General features: G+C 41.6%; 3 protein-coding genes across 4 annotated transcripts; 1 reads left to right on the plus strand and 2 right to left on the minus strand.

Moving 5' to 3' along the window:
• Positions 1 to 19: 19 nt before the first annotated feature.
• On the plus strand, positions 20 to 10,654 carry LOC147171358 (high affinity immunoglobulin gamma Fc receptor I-like). Of its 2 annotated transcripts, XM_086080146.1 has the most exons (5): positions 20 to 1,527; positions 1,615 to 1,650; positions 1,769 to 2,041; positions 2,389 to 2,661; positions 2,757 to 10,654. In XM_086080146.1, the coding sequence occupies exons 1-5, from the start codon at positions 1,503 to 1,505 to the stop codon at positions 3,026 to 3,028; spliced, it is 879 nt and encodes a 292-aa protein (XP_085936272.1). In that variant the 5' UTR covers positions 20 to 1,502; the 3' UTR covers positions 3,029 to 10,654. The 2 variants fall into 2 exon arrangements, with proteins under 2 accessions (XP_085936272.1, XP_085936273.1); XM_086080147.1 differs by lacking the exon at positions 20 to 1,527 and having other exon boundaries at positions 1,615 to 1,688.
• On the minus strand, positions 4,012 to 6,875 carry otol1b (otolin 1b). The gene is made up of 5 exons (XM_086080149.1): positions 6,760 to 6,875; positions 6,115 to 6,497; positions 5,947 to 6,036; positions 5,271 to 5,342; positions 4,012 to 5,177 (listed from the first exon to the last, which is right to left on the minus strand). The coding sequence occupies exons 2-5, from the start codon at positions 6,482 to 6,484 to the stop codon at positions 4,291 to 4,293; spliced, it is 1,419 nt and encodes a 472-aa protein (XP_085936275.1). The 5' UTR covers positions 6,485 to 6,497; positions 6,760 to 6,875; the 3' UTR covers positions 4,012 to 4,290.
• On the minus strand, positions 10,539 to 15,934 carry sptssb (serine palmitoyltransferase, small subunit B). Its single transcript, XM_086080148.1, has 3 exons — positions 15,881 to 15,934; positions 15,510 to 15,772; positions 10,539 to 13,075 (listed from the first exon to the last, which is right to left on the minus strand). The coding sequence occupies exon 3, from the start codon at positions 13,065 to 13,067 to the stop codon at positions 12,825 to 12,827; it is 243 nt and encodes an 80-aa protein (XP_085936274.1). The 5' UTR covers positions 13,068 to 13,075; positions 15,510 to 15,772; positions 15,881 to 15,934; the 3' UTR covers positions 10,539 to 12,824.
• Positions 15,935 to 17,015: the final 1,081 nt, after the last annotated feature.

Here is a 17,015-nt window from a genome sequence, read left to right on the forward strand (position 1 = left end):
GTTGAGAAATAATAGTTTCACATGCCACACTATTTTGGGGATTTCGGACTTATGATTTCTAAGAAGGTTTAAAAAAAAAAAAAAAATATATATATATATATATATATTACGTATGCACCAAATTTGACCAGACCCAGCACAGTTAATTTATTATAAAAACACATAAAATACTTCTACTTCTAAATTATTCTATTGTCTACAATTTTACTTTTATTGACAGTTTAGGACGTCTATAATTTAGGATATATATGATCTATCATGCAAAATTTCTACAATGATCAAAGCAGATGATTGTTGTTTGCACCTCATGTTATTGAGCTAACAAAACATGCTAATTAGCCACACAAGTAAAATTATAATGAAAATAGATATTTGTTGGACAAAATTAATATATCTTTTTTAGGTCATACAACATGCTGTCCAAATATGACCACTACATACCAGTTGCTAAAAGAGTAACTTACTAGTAACTAGTACGAGACCGTACAAACCTGATGGCTGTTTCCAGGTCGATGATACAAACTCCTTTTTTTTTGAGAGAGAGCTCAGTATTGTTCATTCGGTAATCTTACCGATTCGACATGTCATCATCATTGCTCTCTCTCTTTTTATTTTTTTTATGTGCGTGAGTATGTGCATGTGCGGGTGTGTGAGTGTGTGCTCATTAATTCACCTTAATCCTCTTAAAAATCCCATACCGTTCACCTAAACCGAATACTTCAGAATCCAGCAAGAGTTGTGAAGTTGTCAGGAGACCCGAGGAAGGATCAAAGAAAAGAAAGAAAAGTGAAATCCAGCACCGACCAACATCTACTACCCACCGGGTTACCAACCAGAATCTTTAACCAACCACAGAAACATCTAAATCCCCAAAAATTAGGGAGACCGCAAGAGACCAAAGGAAAGACTGGGGAAAGGAAGGAAGGATAGATGAAGCAGAGTGAGATCCACAGACATCAGCCTCCACAGATTCAACGACCAGAGGAAGAAGCAGATTGGGTTTGAATTTCAGTAGATGCTGGTGTGGTGGATCTGGCGTGCATGAAAACCTCCACCAAAGAGGGGAGCCGTCGACCCTCGGCCAGGACAGAGCAAGCACAACCCCCCAGGCCCTGGCAGCGCCAAGGCACAACCCCCGGGCCCCACAGGGGCCACTGGCCGGAGAGCAAACCCAGGAGCCAGGAGCGCCCCCCCACCCCAACATGGCCTGCGCCCCAACGCAGCAGAACGGGGCACGGCAGGTACTATGGTACTAAAGTCTTGTAATGTGCTACTACAATTTCCCAAAATGTATTCTTGTGGCCTGTAAAGAAAATGAAATTAACTGTAATTAAAGCAGTTGTTGTCGAATAAAAGTGAAATGAAACTAGAGAAAAGAAGAACTCCTGTGTTTCATGGTATGAGTTAAAAAAAAAAATATATATATATATATATTTTCACTTCCCTCCGTTTTTTGGAATAAAAGTTGGCTCCCATCAAGAAAACAGCGAAGAAAAGTCACAATGATAGCAACGATATCCTTTCTTGGTAAGTGTACCTAATATATGACAAATGACATTATACATTATTATATATTGTATCATTTATATTGCTAAAATGTCCTTTCTATTTCAGTTCTCTCTACACTACCACAATTCGTGGTCCCTGTGGGTATGAAGTTATTTGAATTATCTTTGAACATAATGGTGGTCAGTGCATATTTTTCACCATTCTTTCTTCCCAGTTTATATTTTTTAAGTCGTTTTTCCCGCCCTCCCCTCCTGTGTAGTGACCTCCTATGGAGCACTCGCAGAGTTGATGTCGGGACATTCCCGGATCTTCCCTGGGGAACATTTCCAGCTCAAATGCAGCATTCCCGATGGCAACAAGTCGACCTGGAATTACTTGTGGTTCAATGGACCCAAGCAGCTCAAGTGCCAGACGCAAATGTTGAAGGGCTCTCCTAAACACAGTGGAGCATTTCAGTGCGGAGGAGTCAGAGACACGGCTGTGGGAAACTTATATACACTCAAAAGCGAACCTGTGGAAATAAATGTGGACGGTAAGCATATTTTTTGTCATCTCTTCGCTGGAGTAAGGTAAATGTTGTCAGGCAGATGAAACAAGTCTCTAAAAAAAATTTCCAGCTGCTTGAGTGCTGCCTAGAACTATACACATTTTGGTTCCCTTTTTGCTGGATTGTTGCAAGTCTCTATTGTGAGGTCACTGCAACAGTACATTTCTAAAGATTCTTCAAATGTGGTTCCTTTTCTGGACTGTGACTCTTATTATCAATGCTGCTGCAACACGTCTGTCTATAGGCTTCACCTGCTCGAGGGCTGCCTAGAACTAGGCATGTTTTTGTATTCTCACATGGCTCCATTTTTCCTCTCTGCTTCTTCTCTTCAGGAGGTTGGGCCATCCTCCACGTCCCGCAGATTGCGGGTCTCGTCGGAGAGACCTTGAACATGACCTGTCGCCTCCGCGGCCACCCCCGACCTCACGAGGTGATTTTGTATAAAGGTGGCGTGGAAGTCATGAGGCGAAGCGGCTTGAACCCAAAGTTGAGCTTGCCCCTTTTGAGCACGGAGGACCAAGGACTGTACTCCTGCAGGGCGTCTTGGGATGACTACAGGCAAACTCATTCAGTGATTTCAGTTGATGTTCAAGTGGATGTCTTAGGTGAGTTCATGCTGTTTTTGTCGACTCAAATGGGCAACAACCAAAGGCCCACATTGGGTCTTATATTTATTTTTCTAACGCTTATTTCCTCTCAGAGGTTCTGACCCAGCCCGTGCTAGAGGTGGTCACAGAAGACAACCTGCTCCCGCCGGATCAGATGCAGCTCACTTGCCGTGTCCAGTACAACGCCCGCGCTCCGGCGCCTCCCATACACTACTACTTCTACAAGGGAGACAACCGGTTGGGGCTGGCCAGGTCCGAGAATTTTCACCTGGTCAAACGGAAACCGGGCCTGTACAGCTGCAAGGCCAAGGTGCTCCAGCTTGACCTATCCAGGCGAAGTGAGGCTGAAGCAGTCAAAGTGTGACAATGACATGAAAGTAGTTGGCCTGAAGAAAATGTAAGACTCCATTAATTATATTCATAGGACAAACTGAACAGAGTGGTGAAATGTATCCTAATCACATTTGGCAAATGTAGCGCTCGATTAATCCATTAACCTTGAACTGCTATTATATACGCATTTATCATATGTAATCTCTTAATACTGTTGAGGAGTTGGTGTATTTTTTTTTTTGTATCACGAAGACCTGGGATTTGAACAGCGGTGTGCTGACTTAATAGCCACAAAACTATCTAAATAGTAAATAACTGTCCTTAAGCATGTATGTAAAGAACTATACAACCAATCATTAAAGTTATAGTGTGTAATTATTAGCGCCATCTAATGGTGAACGAATAATTAATTCCATATAAAAACCCACTATTGATTTCAATGCAAAAATATATATATAAATATATATGTTCTTTCACATCAATGTGTATATATATATATATATATATAATTAGTTCTAGTAATCACTAATTATATTACATGGCTGGAACCTCATCTTACCGCCATCTTCCTGCTACGGATGTCCAAAGGACAACTTCGCTTACCTTCCACAGCTGGGGCCTGCAGGTGGTCCGAGTCCCATGATTCGGGCTCCCGCCATTTGTCGCCCTCTGCTTTGATCTCAAAAGCTATTACTAGCTTCTTCCACTGCTATATAAATAAAGTTGACTTGACTAGCTGCTCTTGTTAGCCGCTCGATCCAGTCTAGCTCCGCCAACCCCCACTAGCCGCTCTTGTTAGCTGCTCGGTCTTTCTGTGTCGCTTGCCAGGGTTTCTCCCCGGCAGTCATGTCGTCGCTCGCCGAGATGCTCCCTCGCTCACACCAAACAATAATATTGGTGGAAGCCTTGCAAAGTTTGGTCTCTCTGAGCCACCGTAGTTCGTATGCTTAAAAATGCATGCGCGTCGGCTGTATTTGATTATTTGGTGACATCTAGTGGTCAACTATTGCATACTGTATCTTTTAAAAGGGCAGGTGTAAAAATACCCACATGCGTACCATCCATAAAGTACGCAAAGTGTGGTTTGTTGACACAAATGGCCGGCTTGAATTGTTACTTAAAAAAAAAAAAAAAGAATGTTTATTGAAAGGCATGAATGAAAATAGATTTGTACATAGATATAAATGATCTAAATATTAGTCCATGAATTGTAACATTACTTGCACCACAAAGTACAGTACACGAAGAGCTCATGCGTACACCGTCCACCGCCACCCCGCGGCATGTTCACCATCAGGTCGAGTAAAGTAGAAATCCGGAGAAGATGCTGTCGTCCTCACTGCTGGCGTACACCCCGTTCCAGTCTCTGAGGGTCTCCATCCACACCTGATCGCCCGCCGCCAATCGCAGCACCACCAGAGTGGACGCCTGGTCAATGTCTTGGCCGTACAGCGAGTCTCGCGTCCTGACCCGCCGCGAGCCGTTCACCACCAGCGTGGCGCGCAGGGGTTGATTCCGTACGGTGATGTGGAAGGAGAAGACATACACGCCGGCGTGGACGCACACAAAGCTGTTGCTGGTGACGTTGAAGTGGTTTTCGTCGTTGTAGAACACTTTATCAAAGCGAATGGGAAAGCCCGACGTTGGGAAGGATCTTCTTGGGGAGATGCCGACACTGAAGGCCGAGCGTTTCTGAGGAATGCCTGAACCCTTTGCTCCTTTAAAACCACGCATTCCTCGCTCCCCTCTCATCCCGTGGTAACCTCGATCCCCTTTTGGCCCCTGGACCCCTCTAACACCCTGTGGCCCCTGTGCCCCTCTCACCCCAGCTTCCCCCTGAGCTCCAGGTGGTCCAGGATCCCCACGGACACCAATCGGACCCGGTGCCCCGTGCTTGCCGTTGATCCCTGGGATTCCCATTGCTCCCGGAATTCCTGGGGAGCCGGTGTCTCCGCGGTCACCTTTTGGCCCCCTCTCCCCAAACACACCACACTCCCCCTTATCACCCTTATCTCCTTTAGGGCCAAGAGTCATCCCAGGGGGTCCAGGCGGCCCCTCTTTGCCCGGTTCTCCTTTCTCACCAGCAGTCCCATTCTGTCCAGATTTGCCTTTTTGACCAATGTCGCCTTTGTCGCCTAGCATGCCCAACTCACCTTTCATTCCTTTTATGCCCCCATCACCTGTAAGTAAAGGCAGTCTTTCAAAACTGTCCATCCTTCATATACGGCAGAACAATGTGGCAGACGTGTTAACTACTACCGCATATTCTGTACCTTTCTGCCCTGGTTTCCCTGAGATTCCTGGGTATCCACTTGGGCCAGAGTTTCCCCTTTCACCCTTATCCCCTAGTAAGCAGAAATGTAGAAAGAAGACAAAGCATTGAAATGAGCAAACATTATAGACTGTTATAAGCTGTTTCAGCAATTGATTTGATGTGACAGTTGAAATTTAGATCAGGATCTGTTAGGACAACAAGGTTTCAGACTTGGTCTTTGTTTTTTTAAAACCTGTGACTCCAACACAACACCTCAATTGAACTGTAGTCATTTGAGGACACTGCATAGCCATGATAGTCAAAATTAAACTTCTGAAGAATCTGACCCAAGGGTAGCAAATACATACTAAACAAAAGAGGTCTAAGAACTGACCCTTGAGCGACCCAATATGTCATGGCCCTTTGATCAGATTCTAAACTCCCAATGGTAAAAAAATAAATAAAAAATACTTCCTTTCCTCCGAACCATTTTAGGACCGCTCCATTTAGTCCTATCCAAGTTTCCAGACTGTTCAACATTCAGTTGCACGATTGATCCAATTTTTTCATTTGAATATCTAAGAGATCTGGGGCAGTTATGATTGAGCCCCATGAATTCTGTCTACCAATATTTCAGCATGTAGCTGGGCATGCTAGTTTAGCTAGCAAAGATTTTAGAAATTGGAATGGAATACCTTTGTCTCCTTTCACCCCCTTAAAACCGATTGTTCCTGGTAATCCAGGTGAGCCAGCAGGTCCAGTAAAGCCTCTTTCCCCGGGTGGTCCTACATACGTCAAGTTTGAAATGCAGAAGAAAGTGAGACACAAAGCAACTCAATGGAAGAGGTTCTGTTTCTGATTACCTTTCAGCCCATTGTCTCCCTTTGGCCCTTGGGGTCCCATCTCAGGTGGGCAGCACTCACAGAAGTTGTAGTAACACTCGCTGTAATCCAGGGTGTAGTTGTCAGGGCCTATACTGGGTGGCTCCGTGCTCACCGTGTGGTCCTGAGGGAAGGCATGACTGGGGTAGGTGGGCAACGGCTGAGGCTCCGGAGGGATGTTGCCCGTCTTGGTCTTTGGCGTGCTGGGGTTGTGCGCCATGACCTGAGAGAGGGGTTTCTTGGTGTACTGGTACTTGGGCTTGGGCGTAGTCTTGGCCTCAACACAGGACATTGCAGTGAGTGTCACCATGATGACGGCGAGAAGAGTCCACTGACTGGAGATGAGCCTCATGGTTGAGCGAGATCTGAGAATGGATCAGCATTAGAACAGTGTTGAAAAGTTTCTCAACACAGTTCGATCCTGCCTCTGAATCTCTCACAATGCGACACCCAAAGAACCATTTTTAAAAACCAGCATTTAAAATGATGAACAGGAGTGAAAACCATCCCAAAATACCAAAGTTAAACTGGCTCCCTACCAGCCCAATAAAAGTGGATCTTTGTCGCCTGCAGCCGTCAATGGCAGCGAATGAGCCAACAGATAAACCTAATATAACAAAGACTCACCAAGTTATGCATAAGTGGTATGGTCGTTTATCCTCTGGATGGTAGCTTGGAGTCATCCCTGGCTGCTCTTAGGTCCATCTGATCTCCGCAAGAAGAGAACAAGCCCACCAATGAGGCTGTCTATTGGAAGAACAAGGGGGGGGGTCTGAAATCCAACGAGGGTAGAGGCTGGATCGGACCCAAGCAGAACCACTGTGCTGTGGCCTCATTCTCTGGGCAGAAAGGTGCTTTTGTGACACGGGATACGAGCAGACGCCAGGAGCACTCCCCTCAATGTGAGCTCGTCGTGGAGCAAAGGCCCTCGGTCGATGGGTCACCCGATACCGAAAGGCATTCTTCCAACAGCCGAGCAGCTCGCATGCTCTCAAGGTGGGACAAAGCAGAGTAAAGAAGGTTCTGGGACACCGGCCAGGCCACTCGAGCTCACAAATGTTGTGTGTAGTTTGCAAGTCTTGCATTGCTCAACATCAGTTCATCCATCCGTTTTTTTTATTTTTTTATTTTGCTTGTCCTCAAGAAGCACATCAGGACAGTCAGACTATTGTAGGCTTCCTAATTTGTAGACTTTTATAAAAACTCCACTTCACAGGACAAAGATCTCTTCTGGCACTTGGTGAGCGTCCAGAGGAAAGTTCTAGCCCAAAGAGCGCTACTAATCTCCTTAATCACCTTTTGCCAAACTTGAGCTCTTGGTCAAAGGCACCGGCTAATCTCTTTCACATCTCTCAGGCTTGTGCGGTGGTTACTGTTGACTTTTTGTGTATGAGCCCGACGAGGTTGTACGTTTTGTTGCTAATATGATTCGTGAATGATTTGGATGTTGTTATGGTTATGGTTTGACAGATGCTTTTCTGCCCCGTCTAAACTGTCCGTTCATTGCCAGTGAATGTTTGGGTCATGGACACGCTCGGCTTGGCAGACCCCACACCCTCAGACGGATCCATGACAGAAGGGAAGGAAGGAAATGGAATTTGGGGGAAACGGAGAGGGCTGATGGCAACAAAGTGTGTAAAAAGGAGATGATTGTTTGATTATTTTTTTTTCAACCGCACTTTTCTCATTACAAGGCCCAGCATGGGTTTGACGAACAAATACAACAAATTTCCTTTTAAATACTGCATACAGTACTTTTGTCTTTAGTCCTCGTGAACTTTTAGCAGTTACAAGTTTTTAAGTAGGAGCTCAGTCCGAAAGGACCTGGTTTAGCGACCAATGAGTTAGAGGCTCAAGAGTGCCAAGACAGATCAGATGGGACAAGTCGTCGTTTTAGTGCTGACTAATTAAATAAATAACTGAGTCACATGCTGACTGACTTCAGATTGAACCAACCGACAACAAGAGTGACTATCTGACTGACTAAAAGGGTGCAGATTGACTGACTAACTAACAGACAAGCAGGCGAGACTGGACAACCAACTGAATGACCAACTTACTGACTGACTGACTAATTGATTTATTGACCCACTGACTAATAAACAAACTAATGTCATGGCCATTAGCAGAAAAATCAATACCCCTCAGTCTTATACAATCATGCTTGGAGGAGGTAATTGTCTGAATTTTTACAATGACACAACCTGCTGCTGAGATCTGACCTCCAAAATGTTGAAGTTCAAGATGGACATTTCTGGCTACCACTTACGCATGTCTCAAATCCAATGTCTCAAATCTAGCGCCATTCAGATTTAACCAGGGTTGAAAGATTTCACCACCTCAACATTCTTCCTTGAGACCGATTCCTATTTGCACAGATTATTTTGTGGCATCCTGGCACAAAAATCAGTTTTCCAGCGAATAATCCTGTCAATCTAAAAACATTAATGAATTAAATAAATTATGTGTTTCACCATTAACTGGTCACATCTAACCCGAACTGCAGAATTACATCTTGTGCTTGGCTGCCTTTCTTAATTATACCTTCCCAACATGTCACCAACATGTTTTATGTTTTGAGAGGTAGATTTTTCTTAAAAAGGATGTATTATTTTTATTGTTTTATTTGCTTAGTAATAATAGTATATTATTTTGTGTTTGATCTTTTTGTTGTTTATATTATGCATATTCTCTCACAATTCGCATATCATCATGCAAACAGTAAGTCACAAAATTAGGCACACCCTATACACAATAGTAGCCTACATAAAAACGGTGTGCACGTGTATCTCCACGCAACAAGAATGTTGTTATCCCTGTTAACCAGTGGGTGGCAGGAATGAATTGTAAATGTAACTGGCACTCCTCATGCACAAACAGGGTTTATTATTGTGCTGCGTACATGAAACGAAACCACAAGCTAAAGAGTGAATGAGAATGATTCTCTGTGTCTCACCTGTGTTTGTTTGCACAACTGTCAATCCATTTTCTATTGCAGTTATCCTCATCAGAGGTCATAGGTGAGGTGGGGCCAATTTAAAAAAAAAAAAAATTCAAATCATCTGTAATCTTACTGGCCGACAAGGGTTGGGGAAAAAAAGGATTTGAAATGGAAGAAAAATAGTTTTTTAAATCAGAACAGAGTACAAAAAAATGTGTAAAAGATTTACAGCCCTAAAACACAAATAAAATGATATTTAAAATAATCTAAATATGTATAAGTATAAACCATTATTAAATCTGAAACTGGTACAAAAAAAAAATACTGCAAAAAAAAAGCATGTATCTAAAAAATATAAACAGAAAGAAAAGAAAATGTGAAGTATAGAAATATTATGAAAAATGCCCAAATAAAACAATACAATATTTGAACATTGCAAATGAAATGCAAAAACACTTAAATACTTTTTAAAGGTTTTTTTCATTTCTCTTTTTTCAATTAACTCATTCAGTGCCATTGACGACTATAGACGTCAAAAATTCATTTAAACTATTTCTATTTAACATTTTTTTTCACTTTTGTTAACGAGTATGAAAACCTAGAAGAAAATTATTGTACATTTAGAACGGATATAAAATTTGTGATTAATCGTGAGTTAACTATTGAAGTCATGCGATCAATTACAATTACAAATTTTAATCGCCCTGACGCCCCTAATTTTTTAATAAACTTTTCTTTGAAAAAAATAATAAAGAAAAGACTATTTAAAAAAAAAAGTCTAGGTTTTCATACTCTTGTTAACAAAAGTGGGGGAAAAAAGTTAAACTAATAGAATGATTTTTTTATGTTTATAGCCATCAATGGCAGTGAAGGAGTTACATAAGTATTTTTAAATGGTTTTGTGTTTACACACACACACACACACACAAAATGGCCTCATTTTTCATTACTATACACTGCAGCTCCATTAACTCGGCATTTATATATTCAGTGACATGCTCTCTCTTCTTCTTTTGGAGGCGCTGGTGAGCAATGTATGCCACCTAGTGGCGAACCACGGTTGTTACAACTTTAGACTGCTAAACTACAGTAAAAATGACTTCCTTTTTCTGTTTTTCCCCCCGAGTAAAAATTACTTCCAACCACATCTACTTATATATTGACATTTATTCTTACATATAAACTTAAGCTATTAACCGCCTTCGTCATTTCAACTGAAATAGTAAATCATTAAGCGACTGTCATCAGTTTGTCAGCGTTCACTGATGGCTCCGCCCCCGCATGTGCAGATAACATAGAGTAGAAAGTGAAACGCTTGAGGTTCATTCATCCCCATCAGCAGCCAAGAACAGGTTTGGTGACTTGCTCTGTTGTGTGAATCGACTCTATTGTGCCAGCAACGTGCTCGTTTCTCAAAGAAAGTCCTAGTGACTGCTGCCTAATTACTGCATGGAACATACAAACAGCAGTTTTGAATGTCTTTATTTTTGATTTGGTGATTTAGAAAAAAAAACACCTCTTCATTCATAATACATGTGTAACAATTAAAGCACATGAAGTTGGAGCAAACTGTACGGTGTTGTTTTATGGCCACAAGCGAACATAATAAATATATATTTAAAAAAAAAAAAAGTGTGGTAATTGACATTGAAACCAGCCAAGCATTTACCAGTACAGTATGTATATAAATATAGAACTTTGTATAAATAACATGCAATCAACAAGTACACAAATCAAAGTAGTGTGTGATCAAAAAGCTGGAAAAAAAAAAGCCACTACTAACATGTCCATTAGCTACAGCAGAGGTTCTCAAACTGGGATCCGCAAAATAAATTGAAATGCATTGACGTAAAAAATAAATAAATAGACCAAATAATTAATTTAATACTCTTAATACTGTACTTTTTGAAAGCATACAGTAATCACATCATGTATAGAAATTAAACCATTTTTGCCACATTTTTTGCTTCAATTCAATGAGCTCCTTCTGGTGTGTGCAGTTTGGCCACCTGGGGGCAGTATAGCACAAACATACGGCTATACATGGAGACAGTCACATTAGTCAGGCTTTGCAGAAAATAATGAATATATGTAAGATAATGATTAATTTGCGTTAGGATTACAAAAGAGGGTCACTGGAACCAAACAGTTTGAGAACCCCTGGTAGATCAGTTGTAGGGCGAGTGGAGCTTTGCTTTTCATGCAGGACTCTTCGAGCTGCAGCACGTGCCAACAAAACATTTCCCTTTTGGGCTGAGTAAGCCGCAGATCAAGTCATGCCTACTCAAAGCAAAAGCCAAACCCCATACGTACTGTACGAAGGCGTGCTGAATCAATATTTGCTGGTGCTCAGTGGCGAGCGCTCCTTCCTGGCATACCGGCAGTTAAAACACCGGAGGGATGGCGGTAGGGTTCATAGCACATGTCAGTGTCATCGTCGTGGTGGACTCTTTCCCGCTTATCCAAACATTCTTCTTTGAAACGCTTTGGATTCATTGCGGGGGGCTTCCTTTTTAATATAGCATTACAGTTAGCATAACATTGAAATGAATTCAGAGATTTGTTCCTAAATTCGTTATCGATTTTTGACAATGTAAAGACAGAGAACTATATGATTCTGAAATGTGGAGACATAGCGTTAGATTGTTGGTCATCATGCCCCTTCCCGGCCGACAATACTTGAGCGCCTTCATTCGCATCTGGCTATCTGCCGCAACCGTGACTTAATTACTAACTAGGCCCATTTCTACCGCTAAAGCGTGACGTTAGCTAGCTAGCTATGCGTACAACAGCTCTTGTGTTTTTATCTAAATTGAGCTAGCTTTGTGAGCTAGCTTCAAGCTAGCCGGTGGTTAGCGTCTCTTGCCCGCAATGATAAATTTGCAGTGCAAATATGTAGTAGTAAAAATAAAATAAAAAGTTAGACAAAGTACGATTTTTAAGCCTCATTTAAGATTTGGCGTGTTTTTTTTTTTTGGTCATTCAAATTTAGCAGGCTTGCTAACAACACTCTTTGGTAGGCGCTCCTGTTTTGTTTAGTAACAGGGTTCAAACGGGGGCTCCACAGTCAAAACTCAGTAAAAAGGCCACAATCTCTCTGACATTATTTTCCCCAAATAAAATTGTGGGATATTTATCGTTTAAACTTTATAATATACGCAATTGTAAACAACCAGTTCCTTGCTGTTTTTCACTATTTGCGGAAGGGCTCAGTAACTATCCCTCACAAATGACTGTATTACGTACAAATGCAGAGAAACAGCAAAAACCTAGGCAGACTGGGCAGGACTAATAATTCACAAAAAAAATTTATATTGCGGAGAAATTAAGTCAGCCTCGACTGAAACCAATTACAGCGAAAAAGGCTGTATACGCTTTAGCGCAGCGCAGGGACCCTCGTGAATTCTTCTGAAAGACTGCATGCTTCAACGGGTGCTGCTGTTTTTGGTTAGCAATGGAGCTCAAATTGGGCTCCACGGTTAACCATTAGAAAGGAGCTTGATGTATCCGCTCATATCAAACCGACTGATGGCAGGGCCTTACACAATGTGGTGGAAATGGCCGTTAAAATCTCCCGTAGCTGACGTCACGTTGCTCTTCATTACACGAGCAAACGACTCGAGTGAATCAAGCAAGCGACTCAAACATGATTAATCAATCATTTCCACAAAAGCGAGTTAATTCTTAATTAATCGATGCCCCCCCGTGGTGATAACGTGAATTTGGTGTCTGGAGGTCGTTGCGAGCGCTCCTAGTTCATGAGGGCCATGGCGCTCTCCGGCTGGCCGCCGCAGATGCCGGAGAAGAACTCCAGCGCCAGGCGCACGTGGACGGGCACAAAGACGTAGGAGGTGTAGATCACCATGGCGACGGCCGACAACAGGACCGAGTTGAAGATGGACTTCTCCCAAGGCTCCAGCACGTAGATGCCGGTGATCAGAAGGTACTGGTAGTAGAGCCAGGCCAGGTACTCCCTCAGGTTCTTGAAGTTCATCCTGCAGGCTGGATTAAGGCCGATTGTATTGATTGATGGTCTTCATATTCTTGTCATTATTATTATTCCTTACCATCTTTTAACATGCATCATTTTCCACAAAATTCATCTAATTCACATCATTTCAATTCTCAAAAACTCAACTGGGGTATTATCGTTCTCATCTAAAACTTTTCCTACAAGTCCACGTTTTTCACCCAATAATTCATCTTTCATTCCCAAATGGCGCGTTCAACATAACAAGATTGACATCATTCTCGTTCAAAACTTCAGAACGTTCAGCTCATTCACTTCACAGTGGGAATGGTTTTCAACATTCCAGAAATTGCCACATACCAAAATTTCCACATTTTTTCTCCAATGTCATTCCATATTATTCAATATCATTCCACATTTTTTCATCAACATATGCAATTTTTTCCCCTCCAATTTAATTCCATATCCATTCCATCTCTTTCAATATCATTCACTTGCATTTCACCAATATATATATTGCACATTTTTCACCGATACCATTCCACATCCTTCCATATTATTCAATATCATTCACCCTTCCACAACATTCCATTGCTTTCAATATTATTACATGCAGTATCATTTAATATAATTCCACAACAATGCACTGCTGCCTCCAGATACAAGTGACCTGACCTTGATGTTTTTTTTGTTTTGACTTGTGAGCAAACATTTGTGGTACAAGTGCTAGATGGTACCAATTAACTCAGTTTACTTCCCAACAAGCAGTATTTTGGCGAATAGTGAACAGTTTTTTCGACAAAAAAAAAACCCTACAAGCTATTTAATGCTACACCAAGCTGAATTTTACTGTCTAACTAAACAAAACATTGATGTGAAATAAGGAAATGGCAGAATAGGAAAACACATCAATCTGACCGCGGCAGCTTTACTTTATGCCACGGAGGAGGCGGGACTTCCGACTTCCGGGTTTTCACCCATCAACTTTGCGCCGCGTGGGCCGCGTCCCAGTACTTGCGCTTCCGCTTTTGTGGCCCTCGGTTGCGCGTTCCCGTCGACGGGTGCGAGGCATTTCAGATAGCCGAGAAGCCCTCCCGCCGACGAGAAGAAGGTTTAAAGCTTCATCTGAGTTATGGTTACCCTCAGATGACCGCTTATAACTATCAATCCATCCGTCCATCTCTACACTGCTTATCCTTAATATGGTTGCGGGTAAAATGGTGCGAATCAGATGAAGTTAGGCAGAGGCAGCGTACACCCCTGACTGGTTGTCAGCCCATTACAGGGCACATATGCAAATAACCCTCAATGTTGTGATTGCCATTTGCTATGCTATTATTTCTTTCAACGTCCTCTTTCCATTTATTTATGTATTTAAACAAAAATCTATCCACTTCAATTAGATTTGTTATCTTACCAAACATTTTGACTTGCAGTCTTTAATTTTTTTTTCACAAAATTCAATGAATCAAGTGTGACGTAAACATAGGTCAGTGCAGTCTTAAGTAATTGTTCATGTTTCACGAAACAATAATATGTAAACATGTGGGCTACACTTCTTAAGCACTGGACTTATCTAGACACTAAATTAATAAATTAAATATATGCATTTAAAAAAAAAAAAGCCTATACAGACTGAAATGAAGCAGAATTAAAGGCCAAATAGTGGTTTGGTAGCACAAATTAAATGTAACAAATAACAAAAAAATCCATGATTAATTAATAAATACAAAATGATGAATGCAAACAAATACAGTAAATAAAATGCAACAAATACAATGTTACAGTAAACAGAAAATAAATGATGATATCAAATAATGTAAAGATTTTGTTGACTTTTTAAAACTTTAGAATAAAATGTCTTCCAAAAATAAAATAATTACTGCTCCATTAATTAATCTTTTCAAAACAGCGGTGCACATTTTCAGACTATGGCAGGCCACATGAAATGTTTTGAAAACAATTTGATATGATATATCAAAGCGTAATAATGATAACGCATTCAAGATTATTAACCACTTTTGTTCCTTTTTTTTTGTTGTTGTGGTTTTAGTTAGCAGCGATGTTGAACTGCCCTAATTGTATAATGTTAAAGAGAATAGTTTGGTTATTTAGTGGTAAAAGGGACATCTCTGTGACAGTCCCAAAACATAAACTATACGCACCGGAAAAGGCTTAGAGCGTTTATTGTAATGCAACATGAGTCAATTTATTAAATGTGGCTTTCAAACTTTTGAGGGGTTGTGGCCATGCATCAGGTGCGCGTTCTAGAATTTACTAACAACTCAGCAAACTTATTACAAACATCGTACTCTATAAATGTCTATTTCTAAGCCGCAACATGGGTAGGTACGTATCTTTATATAAATGATAACGTGTAACAAATTGCTGCATTTAAATACTAATGACGATGATAAAAGTGCTATGAGCTCCGAAAGCGCCAAATGATCCAAACTAACCACTCACCTTGAAAGCAGTGACGTACCCTGGCTATGACGTCTTACTTAAAAAGCGCGGATCGCGGCCCGTTTGCTGCTCCGCCGCTGCCTTCACACGGTGCGCCAGGAGGGGGAAAAAGCTGCTTCACCAGTATGTGTCAAGCCTATATGTAGAGCACTAAGACGTGCCGAGAGACTGCAGACGACACCACACCCACTGGCCGTGGCTCTGCTCCTCCACCGCCACCACCGCCGCCGCAGCAGCAGCAGCAGCAACAGCTGCTCACCTGGCTGACAGGTGTAGAAGCACAAGCAAAACAAACGTGCTTTGAATGACAGTGCTGTGTTTTACAGAGGTAATTGAACGCACCTGGAAACTTTCGCGTGCCGCATCCTCACCTCGCACTCCGCCATGAGTGGTGCTGCAGGGATGAGGATGCGCCGCAGTGGCGCGGTGAAGTCAGCAGCTTATTGCAGCCTCTTTTTGTTATAGACTTGCAGTGGTGGGAAGTAACCAAGTACAAACACTTTTTTTTTTCATGTACTCGAGTAATTTTTCAGGAATCTGCACTTGAATTGTGGCGCCTTATAATTCCGTTTCAACCCTTTTAAAACACCAACATTTTTTTTGTTTTTTAATGAGTAAATATAGCACTATGTAATATACTTTAACACGGCGACATAAATGCTATTCATTAGCCTGTCTATGGTGTTCCCTGATTTATGCTAGCATTAAGCTAGTGCACTTAAATTAAAGCCGCGCTTCTCAATTATTTTTTTGTTATGCCGCCCCCAAGAAGAGGAAATGTTCCCTGTGGTCAAACACGCCCCCTATTTTGGACTGACTTAAAAGCTAAGCTATATTGTGTAATTGTCTCCGTTTGTCAGTAAATTTCAACTGGGTACAGCAATGAGCAGCTTCGGCTTCCTTTAAAAATAAAAATAAATCATTCACTATCTCAAATGTTTGCTCTCCAGCATGTAAAAAAAAAAAAAAACAACAACCAATGAATGGTTCGAGACTTCACGCTTTGCTTATATTTTTTATTGGGAAAGCTCATATAACACGACATTGCATTTTTGATTGGCTGTTAGTATTACATCTGTGACCATGGAATTACGTCCACCAGCAATTCAAATTTTAAATCAATCATTTCACAATTTTATATATATATATAAATAAAAATTATAAAATGCAGCTCAGGTATTTCTTTGCGTTGCCGCAAGATGACAGTTTGGGAAATCTTACCTCCCCATCAGCACACTTTGCTGACTGTCTCAGTTCCTACCCTTGACAACAACAACATGCATTATTGATATGTAAACACAGGCAGCGCCACCACGGCCAAGCGGTCACGCACGGGTTCACCACTGCTGTGGTCTGGATGGCGTGGCCTTGTTTTCTGTCACAGTCAGAGACAAGTTGTTTCCTCCCCTAAAATATTATGACTATAACTTGCGCGATTAAATGAGAAACAAATCTCTTTGGATGGGAGACTTTATGTTTGGAATATAGTAATATTGTATATTTTTG

Source organism: Leptonotus elevatus, chromosome 7 (genome assembly GCF_054856555.1).
Source record: "Leptonotus elevatus isolate MCC_2025b chromosome 7, RoL_Lele_1.0, whole genome shotgun sequence".
Classification (NCBI taxonomy): Eukaryota; Metazoa; Chordata; class Actinopteri; order Syngnathiformes; family Syngnathidae; genus Leptonotus; species Leptonotus elevatus.

Bases quoted from the DNA above. Each gene is read 5' to 3' on its own strand.
- LOC147171358 (XM_086080146.1), top strand. From the start codon at position 1,503: ATGATAGCAACGATATCCTTTCTTG. The intron at 1,651-1,768 runs GTATGAAGTTAT...CCTCCTGTGTAG, and splicing joins ACAATTCGTGGTCCCTGTGG to TGACCTCCTATGGAGCACTC. The intron at 2,662-2,756 runs GTGAGTTCATGC...ATTTCCTCTCAG, and splicing joins TGTTCAAGTGGATGTCTTAG to AGGTTCTGACCCAGCCCGTG.
- otol1b (XM_086080149.1), bottom strand. From the start codon at position 6,484: ATGAGGCTCATCTCCAGTCAGTGGACTCTTCTCGCCGTCATCATGGTG. The intron at 6,037-6,114 runs GTAATCAGAAAC...TGACGTATGTAG, and splicing joins GGGAGACAATGGGCTGAAAG to GACCACCCGGGGAAAGAGGC. The intron at 5,178-5,270 runs GTACAGAATATG...CTTTACTTACAG, and splicing joins AGGGAAACCAGGGCAGAAAG to GTGATGGGGGCATAAAAGGA.
- sptssb (XM_086080148.1), bottom strand. From the start codon at position 13,067: ATGAACTTCAAGAACCTGAGGGAGTACCTGGCCTGGCTCTACTACCAG.